The 12967-nt window shown below is 35.5% G+C and overlaps 1 protein-coding gene across 1 annotated transcript in view; it reads right to left on the bottom strand.

Moving 5' to 3' along the window:
- The window catches only part of LRP1B (LDL receptor related protein 1B), a 1961274-nt gene that overhangs the window by 598609 nt on the left and 1349698 nt on the right, over positions 1-12967 (bottom strand). The window contains exons 36-37 of the mRNA XM_069573760.1: positions 10029-10163; positions 9334-9463 (exon numbers count right to left, since the gene is read on the bottom strand). Coding sequence (XP_069429861.1) covers positions 9334-9463; positions 10029-10163 — 265 coding nt within the window. The remainder of the gene's footprint in view (positions 1-9333; positions 9464-10028; positions 10164-12967) is intronic.

Below are 12967 nucleotides of genomic sequence, written 5' to 3'. Positions count from 1 at the left end.
ATGGTTAACAGTTGTTTTCCTGAGTGAGTGGTCCATTTTTTAATTCCCTTTTGGTTTTCTCAATTTATAACACTTGATGGTTCCCTATAATATATGCATTTTCCTATGAAATATTTAACAGACTCCAAGAGCCTAGACTTCTAGCGCTCATGAGTTGATTTGGAATTCTTAAAATATTATACAGAAAACTTTAATTGGTTTCATGACCCCCAAGCCATCTTATATATCAGTAATATCAACCTGCCCTGGATATCCCATGTTAAAACAAACAGGGAATTCAATAAGCAAACAGAGAAATATCTTAAACTTCTCTTTTACCCTTTACCACATTTTTACTGGTTGGATCTCTTAAGAATTTAGAAACAAGGTCTTATACTTTTTGTGCAGCTATCACTGGTCTCCATTCAACAGGGCTTTGGTAGTCTGGCCCAGGGCTTCCTTCTTACAAAAGGAAGTGCCATGACCTTTCTGGGCTTGCTTTCTCCTTCACTAGCTTGTACCTGCAATGAAAGCAGAGGGCATCTTGATCACTTCTGGCCCTTCTGTTTTCTTTTCAGTGGGAGAGGTAAGATCTAAGATTTGTGTTTAGAGGTGAGGAAATGAGAAACATATAGGGGAAAAAAAACAGGTAAGACATAACTATCTTTGAAAGAAGAGTGATTGCAGTAGAATTTTGGAGAAAATTCCTAATGGAAAATAAAACAGCAGTTTTCTTTCACTTGTCCTTATAATTTGTTAATATGCCTCTCTCTGAGTCGTGTATTAATAGAAAAAGGTGGATGTGATTTGGGGAATTATTGTGGTAGTTCTGAGTTACTTAACCATCATGGAATATTAATATTATGAACTAGCACCCTGATTCCATCATTATTTCTATTGCAAATCAAAGTTAATTCCTTCTTTATTATATGTCATCTTGACTTCAGATACAAAATATACTTTAGGAGATGGTGTTAAACTGTGCTATACTTTTGCTGTTTCAAAGATGTTAAACTGTAATTCAAGACCTTCTATATACTATTGAACATATTCAAAATGCACATACGCACACTCACACATATATATATATACACATATATGTAATCAATCAAAGACCATTTAACAGATGTACTTGTTGAATACCAAGATACCACACAAAGCTGTCTTTGCCATGGAAAGAAACACTTTTCAGAAAGTTATTTATGCTCATAGAGATATAAAGCTAAATTAAGATAGGCAATGTAGATCCTAGTGCCTAAAAGGGGGGCGGGGGGGAAATAGGGTATTTGTGCTTCACTTAGAGATAATACATCATGGAAGATTAACTAGCTTTTGTGAAATCACACTGTGACTTTCTATACATCTTTTGTTGTTGTTGCTGTAGGTAGAAAAACACTTTTTAGCATAAAGAGATTACATTTTATTTTTTAAAGAGTGAGGCCTTACCAAAGAAAAAGGGAGTCAGTGGAGGAGAGAAACTGATTTTTCAAGCTAAACTAAATTCATATACACTTTCTATTTTGCATTTGGCTACACTTTAAAAGACTTCGTCTCCATTGTTCAAAATCAGGCTTCATGCCCCACTCTTCAAGGAACGTTTATATTTTGGATTCAGCTGATTTACTCCGTTATGGTTCACCTTTTCCTTTGGTAAGGACACCTGCCACTTTTTAACTTTAGGCAGAATATTTAAATGCTGTACTTCATTCCTATGATATGAATTTTGACACTTATATGTCTATGTAATATTACCTGGAAATCGGTGTTTGAGTAACTTTTACGCAGAACAATCATTGATAAGCCCTTTCCCCACTCCTCTAAACTCATCAGTAAGCATATAGGTAAGGTATTGGAAGACACTTTTCACTAATATTTCCAAGCAGTAATAAACATTTCCTGAAAATAAACATAATAACTAAAAAGGTATATCAAGTCAATTTTGAATCCTGAAAAATATCTATAGATGCAGTAATACAGAAGAAAAGTTTTTAAGAAGAAATGAAGATAGAGAAATAATATTTAAAATGGCTATTTATGTCAAAGATTTCTTTTTTTGAGGGATGAAATGTGAATCTGTGGGGAGCGGAGGCTCAAAATTAATAAATCAAAAGTATTTACTGAGATCCACCAGCTAAGTCAGCTCTAAGCTCAGACTCACAATGGAGAGAAGTGGAAAACTTAAGAGACAGCTGGAGATAAGGAATGACAAGATTTACAGACAGATGGAAATAGTTGATGAAAACCTGTGAAAAGTGTAAAGTAAGTTTCAATCTTGTCAGGACAAAAGAACCATGGTAACACAAAAAGACACAATGGTTAGGACAGAAAGTAGATGAAAAATAGATGTAGTATATGAAAGTAGATGGAAAAGTTTTCGTGAAAGTGGGATGTCACTGAAATAAAAATAAATCATTTCTAAAGGAAATTGTAAATAGAAATAAAAGGAATGAAGATAAAATACTGGATGTAATGCAATGATTAAAGTTAGAAACATGAAAATATATGTAGAAGATAAATATATCAAGCGAGAAAATAGCATACAAAGCTTTAAATGAGTGTGCCCAGAACAGATACACAGTGCTCAAAAAAAAGAGAAAAATCTATATATATATATGGAAGGGATCAGAGAGAACAGTAAAACTCCAAGTTAAAGAAGGTACCAGAGCAAAACTCTTGAGTGGATAACCAATAGAAAAATGTTAAGAAGGCAAGCAGCATGAAACCTGAAAAAAAAAAATCTGGATTTGGCTTGGATAAATTTAGATATTCCTAGAAAGAACTCAAGCTGAAAACTCATTTCAGAAATTCAATGATGAGACATTTACTTCTAAGAACTAGAGAAGTAAACATACAGAGAGAAATAGGGCAGCATTTTTCTTTTCAAATAAGAGGGATCTGAGCCTAGTTGAAAGCAAAGGGAAAAATCTTCATTGTAAGTTAAAGATGATAGAATGGAAGAGTAATTTCAATGAGATGCCCAAAGAAATGGATGCCATTGTGTCTAGAATAAAAGTGAAGTATATTTAAGTAAGGGGAGAAAAAAAAAAAAAGCTTTCGCTGAGGTTATATGCACGATTTCAAAACATTCACATTATGAATTTGTATATTTCATTTCCCCTTACCATCAAATAGTCTCTCTAATACATTTAAACACCTAAATCCATTTAATTGCTTTACTGCTGCTGCTGCCGCTAAGTCACTTCAGTCGTGATAGCTGACAATTTTGCCATATTCTCCCTCCAAGATGACATACTTAGAGATCTTATGACTCACGTTGTTGATCTGGTGAATATCTCAGCTCATGCTTCCTCATCTTTTCTGTTTCAGGGACTTACATCTATCTTCTTTTGCCTCAACCCTACATTACTCTAATTTCCTGTTCTTGGTTTCATTCCATTTTATCACTAATTTCTAGACCTCATCTCCTGATTAGCAACTCATGGTTACTCCCTTATAATTGCCAACTTTGATTGTGTTATCACCTGCTCCCTTTTGGGGTTATTTTTCCCATCATTTTTCTACTGCTAAGTTACCAAGCACTATTACTCAAGGTCATATAAATACCTCATTAGATTCTAGAAACTCTTTGAAGCTGGACACATGTTGCTTGGAATCCTTTTTATTCATATTCTATTTGCCACAATAATTTCAGCAAATCTACCTATTTACTTATAGCCACTAATTCTATGTATATCATCTATAACTTTTTTCAATTTCACTAATTTTAACCTCTAAAATAGATTCTATTGGTATATTCTTACTGCTGAAGCTGTAGCTCCAATACTTTGGCCACCTGATATGAAGAGTCAATTCACTGGAAAAGACCCTGATGCTGGGAAAGATTGAAGGCAGGAGGAGAAGGGGGCGACAGAGGATAAAATGGTTGGGTGGCATCATCAACTCAATGGACATGAGTTTGAGCAAACTCTGGGAGATGGTGAAGGACAGGGAAGCCTGGCATGCTGCAGTCCATGGGGTCACAAAGAGTCAGACGCAACTGAGTGACTGAACAACTGGTGTATGTACTCTGTCCCCTTCATTCATTCCATCGCCCAAAATAGAAGATAACTTTCCCTAATATAATCTTCCTATTTAAATTTACCTCATTTAACCTTCCCAATAACCAAAAGTAATATAGCATTTGAGATCAAGATGCTTCAAAAGATATCAAAGGTAGGAAACGTCCACAATGACCTTCCAAACTGTCATGGACACCACTGGTGCTGCGTTTAGACACCTTCTGATCCTATTTGCGATCTCTATGCACTCCAGTGCCCAGCTACTGTGTCCTTTTCTTTTCAGTAACTCATATAGGCAACATTTTTTCAGAGGACAGCTAGTAGCATCTTCCTTTGCAAGTGGTGCTGAGAGCAAGAAATCTTGGGAATGTATATCTCCCCAGGGTTGCCCTATCCAGTGAATAACTGGCTGGGAGTTCGAAGTCAAGCTCCCTTGCTAAGTGAGGTCTACCCTCCAAAACTTTCCAAGGTTCACAGTTGAACCTTTGTTTGGCCCCTTTCTTATCTGACTTCTACCTGACTTGAATTTTCATTCCAGGATCTGTTTTCAGAGATACCTTATTTAAGATTCAAATCTTGTCCATCTGCTATCCTCCATTCTTCCTATCCACCCTATTGCTTCTTCCTTGCCAAGGTTACTGCTAAGCTCCTTGGAATCTGTCTCCTCTTTACACACATTTTCTTTCACCCCTCAGCTGATGAATATGTGCAATACTTCCCTGGTCCCATACTAAGAAAAATGTTTCTTTATGCCCTACTATCTTTTCAACACACTTTCTATTTTTGACTCTTTTCCTTCATTGTCCATGTTTCTGTCACTGTAGTCTAAATATTCTGGCTCTATTTTCTAATTATCTTTCACTTATTAATTCTTTATATTTGGCTTCTTATCAATTTCCTGAAATTCATAATGATTAAAAATGCCATCCCTTTCACCAATTACATGTCCTGTTTTCTGCTTTTATGTCTCTCGATCTCCTTCTTGCAGATACATTTGAAGTTCTTCCTAAAACTCTCTTGTCCTGCTTTCTATGAAAGTGATTTTTCTGAGTACTTGAAATGGCTTCTTCCTCTGCATTTCTTTTGCCTTATTGCTAATTTTGTTTTTGCTCCCCGTAATCATTTTATCTCCATTTGTAAACATTCTTCATTCATGTCTTTAGACTTTTTTTCCTGTAGTCTTCCTTGGATAATTTCATCCACTACCATTTTTTATTGCAGAACCTGAACTCTGTTGGAATAAGTAGGAATGACTCTATATTTATCCAACTCTTGCTCTTGCTTCTATTTATGCTCTACTAGCTATCTCTTCTCCAGAATTTGCTATCTCAGGAAGAATCCAAGCTTTCCAAGACAATTCTAGTTAAAAAAAACAGAATGATATTATTAATTCTCATGCATAAAAGACCAGATCTTTCTAAGTCCAAACTTAAATCTCATATCTATTTTAAAATCTTATTCCCTCTTTCCAGCTTTGATCTGACTCCTCCTGGCTTAAGAACCTGCAGAAAAAAGTCACACAACTTTTCCATTTACAACTTTTATATTTATTTTAGTTTCCCACTTATATATTGGTCTCTGGTTGTCTCTCTTTCTTGATATGAGGGCAGAAAAAGAATCCTTCCTCTTCCTCCATAACATCCTTCCTGGAAGGATAAAGAACCATTCCGAAGAATTTCTTAAAGAATGCAACAACCTCAATGTACTTCTGATCTCTGCTTATGTGGATTCTCTGAGGTCATGGGGAAGGCTTAGGAGAAAGGATCCAGGACCAGTTTGTGTTTCACTTGGTAAAATGGGGATGGAGTCATCATAATATTTTTTAAATGTGGGGAATCCAATTGCCAATTTTCCGGCCCCAACTTATCTTCCACCTACATTAACTACTTTTCCATACATGTCCTTTATATACTTTTGCTCTTGGCAATGTCCTTTGCTTTGCCACTACTAATTTTTTATTTATTTTATTTCTTATTTATACAATATATTTCTACTCCATCTCAAAAACATTCTTTCTTCATGTCTCCTCCCCACAGCTGCTACTGCCCTCACTTTTACTACCTACGCCAGTCATAAGCTATGTGTTTTCTGAAAATTTAATGTAGTTTTATAACAGTCATATAAAAGTTTTCACTTTAACATGAAATGTAGGTATCAAATTTAAGCTTGAGTTATATCAATATAGTCTTTTGGTGCTTCCACAATAGTTCTACTTTGCATTATGTTAGTTACTTTTCTGACAAAATTTTGTACTTGTTTAAAAGTTTAAACAGAAAACTCATTGTGAACAAAAGCTACACCTTATTTATATCATCATACTTTACAGTGTCTACTGGTATCTTTCACACCATCGTCCTGTTTTATCAACATGTACTGAATTAAAGGCTGTGGAGGAGATGGAGACATCCTGACATGACCTTGCTGGCTGGGCATAGCACTTAAACTGACAAAATAGTGAAGTATATGCAGAGTTTTTGCCTGATGTCTTCAATCATTCTAAGGAGAAATAGATATAGTTATATGCTAAGATGACTGTACAAAATATACTTAACAAAAGAAAGTCTGGAATAACAACTTGAGGGCAAAACTCGGCTTCAAAAGAAATGCAAGCAAAAACTAAAGATTGATAAGTTAGCAGCAAGAGGCCTGTTAAATTGAACTGCATAAATCAATAATAGTCCAGGCACAAGATGTTTTCTAGAATAAAGTGAAGCACTGGGCTTATTATAAATATGATAGGAAGAAATCATATTATTCAAACAAACCCATTTCCTGTGTATCTATAATATTTCATAACATTCAAATTATATTTGTTCCTACCTTCAAAATAATTACATATAGTCCAACAATTGATCAGGTTTATTTTTTCCATTGAGGGTATACTGATTCACTGCTTTATTATAAAGTATAAATGAAAAAGATTTTTAAAATGTCATTGCATTAGTCAGTCTTAGTTATTCAGTCATGTCTGATTCTTTGTGACCCTATGGACTATGGCTCACCAGGCTCCTCTGTCCAAGGAATTCTCCAGGTGAGAATACTGGAGTGAGTTGCCATTCCCTTCTCCAGGGGATCTTCCTGACCTAGGGATTAAATCAGAGTCTCCTGAATTGCAGGCAGATTCTTTATCATCTGAATCACCCTCACACTGGAAGAGGAAATTTTATATTTAAGTTTATAGGTATGATGTGGACACACTAAATTGACTCATGTGTTTTATGCTTGGAACTAAACAAAATTATACCTTCCCTCAACATGCTTAATGTGTACTGGCAAGTGTCCATGAATGTGCAGTTGTAGGCAAGAGAATGTATAGGGCAAGTCAGATCCAACTCAAGTATTTTCTAAAACATCTAGCTTTTCCAGTATTTTGTCATTATTGTTTATTCTCTCTTTCACTTATAGTTCTAGTCTTTAAATTTTTATTATAACTTTTTGTAAAATCTGTTAAGCTTATTTTCTTATATGCTTGATATTTTTGGTTATTCGTTTCTGCGATACTTATATGTGTATATGTAACAGGTAGCACACATACATACATATATAATGCAGCATAATCTTTGAAATTTAGAAAATATAACTCTCCCATACATTATGTTAATGACAGAGTAATATATTTTAATTGTGGTATCAGTTTCCTTATCTGTAAAATGGAGGAAATAATATCACTCTGGGCTTCCCTGCTGACTCAGTGGTAAAGAATCTGCCTGCCAATGCAGGAGACGTGGGTTCAATCCCTGAGTCAGGAAGATACTCTGGAGAAGAAAATGTGTGCATGCGTGTGTGCAGTTGCTTCAGTCGTGTCCTGCTCTTTGCAACCCTATGGTCTGTAGTCCACCGGGCTCCTCTGTCCATGGGATTCCCTAGGCAAGAATGCTGGAGTGGGTTGCCACGCCCTCCTCCAGGGGATCCTCCTAACGCAGGGATCAAACCCACATCCCTCGCATTGTAGGTGGATTCTTTACCCCTGAGCCAACTGGGTAGCCCAGGAAATGGCAAACATTTCCATGCTCTTGACTGGGAAATCCCATGGTCAGAAGAGCCTGGTGGGCTAAAGTCCATTGGGTATAAGAGAGTCAGACATGATTTAGTCATTAAAAGGCAACAAAAACACTCTAATTTAAAGTTTGTTATAAACTTTTAAACAGAGTGAAAGAGGACTCACTGGTAAATTCTGAGCAAAGAAGTTACTGCCACTTACATTTGAGAAGGACCATTAGGCTGTAACATGAAGAATAGACTGTAGGAATACAAGGATAGAAGATGGTAATCCACAGTCCTGAAATGTTGGCAAGAGTGATTTCACTCAGACTAGGGTGGAAACAATGAAAACTGGGAGAAGTAGGTAAAGCATAAATGTATTTTGAAGCCAAAGGTAACAGGATTTCTGGTATACTGAATATAGGATATGTGAGAGGGATACCAAAAGTGTCATATTTTCTCTTTGAAATTCATCTCAAGATTTTCCCCTAGTAATAGAAACTCAGTTTATTTAATTGAAACTATTAATAGAAACTCAGACTGTAGAATTTTAATTAGATTGTAGAGTTTGGTTGTCCAAATGGAAAAATGGAACTTTCAATTATACAGGTAGACATACTTATCTGTAACTTAAAAAGAAGAAGGAAAAAATTTGGGATGAACATGTTGCTATAACAATTATAAATACATAAATAGAAACGGAAGCTTTATAAATACTGAAGAACAAGGTTGGCTATCAGATGGTTACTTCATTCACACACACACACACAAAAACTGACTTCTAAACACATAAACAGTTTTAGGGAAGAACTTTAAATGAATAATCTAGAAAAACACTGGTGTACTCATTTGGATTTACACACACATTAAAGAACTGCATAAGGACTTCCCTGGTGGTCCATTGGTTAAGAATCACCTTCCAATGCAGAGGACAAGGGTTTGACCCCTGATCCGGAAAGATTCCACGTCACATACCTTGGAGCAACTAAACCGATGCGCCATACCTACTGAAGCCCAGGCACCCTAGAGTCCCTGCAATTAGAAGCCCACCACACTGCAAGTAGAGAGTAGTCCCCACTTGCCTCATCTAAAGAAAGTCTGCAGGTAGCAATGAAGACTCAGTGCAGCCATAAATAAATAAATACATGTAATAAATGTAAGCCCATCAAATATGTACTGAAATACACATGACAAAGTGAAAACAAACTTTTCCTTCCACTTAGGTAAGATACTGAATTTATTTCAAACATTATGATTACAAATAAATATTAATATCAACGTACAGATTTTTCTTTTAATGAAACTTTGGAAAAGTCACCTAAAATCCCCAAATATATGTAAATGTTAAACTCACCCTTTTTCTGGGTGCAAAGCTATAGATCTTGGTTGATCCAGGCCTTGGGAAATAATTACATAACGAAAAGAGCCATTGAGTCTTGCAACTTCAATTAAGTTGAAACCATGATCTGTCCAATATATGTTACCTAGAAGAAATACAGAAATGTTAATAATTGTGAGAAAAATTATTTATTAATTATAGCTAAAATTAACTTTCTAAACATTCACATAACCATGAAGAAATCATTTACCTCCTACATTCTTTTTTAATAGGTACACTAAGCAGAAAGCTATAAATAAACTAATATGTAAATGCTTCTTAATCTCACACATCTGTTCTTTAACCCATATAATACTTTCGTGTGTTAAAAGTAAATGGAAACTTCTCTCACCTGAAAAAGAGCTCTATTTTCACTTCCTACTGACTTCAGGCAAAAGACAACTTCTAATACTTTTTTATCAGCCTCATGGGACTCAGGTGAGTTGAGCAAAGTTAATACTATGTAATCTACTTCTACATAAAAACACCTATACAAAGGCTCAAAAGTATTAGAAAGAGTGTAACCAAAAGCAAACGAGACCATTTATCCCTGTGGCTAGAAGTACAAACAAATAAAAACCTGTGATGACTCAGAAACAGAATTTTTATGAAGCATATTGAGCCCCTAACAATATAGGCTTAAAACAAAAACAGAAAGCCATGGATTTTACCAGCAATCCAGTCAATGGCTATTCCTTCCACTCTTCCCAAACCATTGGTAATGATGTCTTCTTTCCAAGTTTGATCTCTTTTAGCTCGGCTAATTTTATTGAAGCCCATGTCTGTCCAGTAGATGGTATCATTTTCTATTGATAAAACAAACAAACATACATACACTATAGAATGTATTGATATATGTATTTGTTGTTATTCAGTTACAAGTTTTGTCCAACTCTTTGAACATGGACTGAAGCAAGCGAGACTTCCCTGTCCTTCACTATCTCCCAGAGTTTGGTCAGACTCATGTCCATTGAGTTGGTGATGCCATCAAACCATTTAACCATCTGTTGCCCCCTTCTCCTCCTGCCCTCAATTTTTTCTAGCATCAGGGATATATGTATTAGGAGCACATTGCATCAGCATTTTGAGTGTTATCATCCTGGGTGTACCAGAGTATAAATGTTCTTCATTAAAATTTACTAATAAAAATGGTAAGAAGGGTATTAAAACCACATGGGAAAACCTAGTCAAATATGTTTTCTAAAGCATTTTTAAAATATATGTGCAAATAGCCTATTATATCCTTTTAATTTTTTTTCATTTTCCTATTCATTTAAACTCATAAATACTTATCTCCCATGAATTTACAATTTTGATATCATATCATATTATTTTGGACCACAGTGTTTCTAGAAACATCTGTTCTAATGTCATATGATAAGAATACTACTGGAGATAATCAACAAAGTCTCAAAGTAGAGAGAGAATGGAAAGAAATAGGATATTTCAATTATGTCAAGGGTATTTTAAACATAAAGTTATTCAAAATGTGTAAAGCCTTAAAAGTACCTTATCATCCAATTATTCCTTCTGAGGTACTAGTTTCCCAAATGTCAACTACAAACCCTATGCATTCTTTTTCAAACTCTCATTGTAAAAATGGGCTTACGAACACTTGAAGAATGGCTCTGTGCTATCATAGAGTCTTTAAATAACAGTGCTTTTTGAATATTTGAATGAAAAATGTGTCTGAAGACTATAAATGAAATATATGTGCATGCATATGCATAAAGGGTAGCAATTATGGATCAATGATGTTAAATACAGCCACCAGAAAGACACTGGGGACAAATCATTATATAATAAATTTGCTACCAACTAAGTAAGTTTTTGTGTTGTGACCTACATGGCTAATGAAGAACAAATCCTTTAAGACCAATATAATTTCCATCTGGCATAGTGACAGGCTATGGAAATAAAGAAAAAGCAATTAGTATAAAAAAGCCATTTATCAGTAAGTTTGGGGGTTCTGCTTCAAATGAAATATAGTCTAAATTCTATTACCTATCTGGGGAAAAATTCCAAACAGCCCCTGTTTGCAACAATGGTTTAGTCAGATACATGCTTGTATCAGAGCAGAGATACCATTTTCATATACATATCTAGAAAGTAAGGACTTGTTTCATCTGTCCCATTTTGTCAAAGTATCCGTTGATATATTTTTATGATTGAAGGAATGAACTGATCAACAAAAATAAGCACTGCTGTTGCTGCTGCTAAGTTGCTTCCGTCATGTCCGTCTCTGTGCGACCCCATAGACGGTAGCCCACCAGGCTCCCCCATCCCTGGGATTCTCCAGGCAAGAACACTGGAGTGGGTTGCCATTTCCTTCTCCAAAAAATATGCAAAATAAGCCCTACTTTTGTATAAATACTTAAGTGTTATATGAAGAGCCCCACTCTCTTCGGCAAACATTAGACCCATATAGCCACTTACTTATTTTGTATCTCCACTGGAATATAAGAAAAGGCATCTCTGACTGTGAAAGACAAATTTTGGATTTCTATCTGAAACATTGCTTCTCTTGCAGTCTTCCACGTGGCAGCTCCCCTTGCCATGGTGATATGATGAAGGGCACCTCCATCCTTTGTTTCTTGGGTTAAAAACCTTATGCTGTCAATTTTTTCTCATACTTCACATCTAATTCATCACCAACTACTCTCATCTTCAATCTATTACCAAATATTTTAGCTCTTTTTATTCTTTAAAATCATATCCATCACCATTCTCATACTGTCTGGTTAGAATGTAATCCAAGTCATTATTACCTCCTACCTGAAGTACTGCAAAAGACTCTAACTTAAGTCCAACTTCCACTTTGGTCTTAGGTCTCCCTTTCCTCATGAGCCTTTTCTCCACTGAGGGCCCACTGTCACCCTATTCAAATTCAGTAAGATAATTTCTCTACTCTTAATTCAGTGTGATAATAATTTTCCATCTCATTTAAGGTAAAAGTAAAGCTCCTTTCGAAGACCTTCCTTCATGATCCACCCACACCCTTCAACTCTCTCTCTCATCTATTATCCTTCCACTCTCCCTGCTTTAGTAACAAGAACTTCCTCTCCCTAAAACAAACCAAATGCTGTTCAGTCTAAATTTCTTTCCATCACTTTTTCTTCTGTTTGGGATGTTCTTTCCCTAGCTATTTGCATGATTCTGTCTTAGCTCAAATATTTCCCATCTTACTGAAATTTGCCCTGACTACTCTACAGAAATTATTTCCTTGTCATGCTCCATTTCCCTTACAGACCTATTTTTCTCCACAGCATGTATTACTGTCAAGCACATTACATACTTACTGGTTTGTTTGTTTAGCATCTGTCTTGTCTCACAGAAATATAATCCCTTTGAGGGCTGGGACTTCATTTTGTTCACTGTCTTGTCCTTGGCACTTAGAATAGTGCCTAGTATATACTAAGGTCAGAGTAAATGTCTGATGAACAAATGAATTAATGTGATGTGTAATACAAAGACTGATTGAAAGGAGGCACAACTAAGGGAGACAAAGCTTGTACATGAGAAACTTAATAAAGTAAGGAACAGAAGGTATGCACATTGAAAAATTACTAACAGTTGATAATAGTATAGTTTGAACAGCATATTAGTAGTA

Source organism: Ovis canadensis, chromosome 2 (genome assembly GCF_042477335.2).
Source record: "Ovis canadensis isolate MfBH-ARS-UI-01 breed Bighorn chromosome 2, ARS-UI_OviCan_v2, whole genome shotgun sequence".
Taxonomy (NCBI): Eukaryota; Metazoa; Chordata; class Mammalia; order Artiodactyla; family Bovidae; genus Ovis; species Ovis canadensis.
The sequence above is the reverse complement of the archived record's forward strand: the minus strand, read 5'-3'. Positions and strand labels throughout refer to the sequence as shown.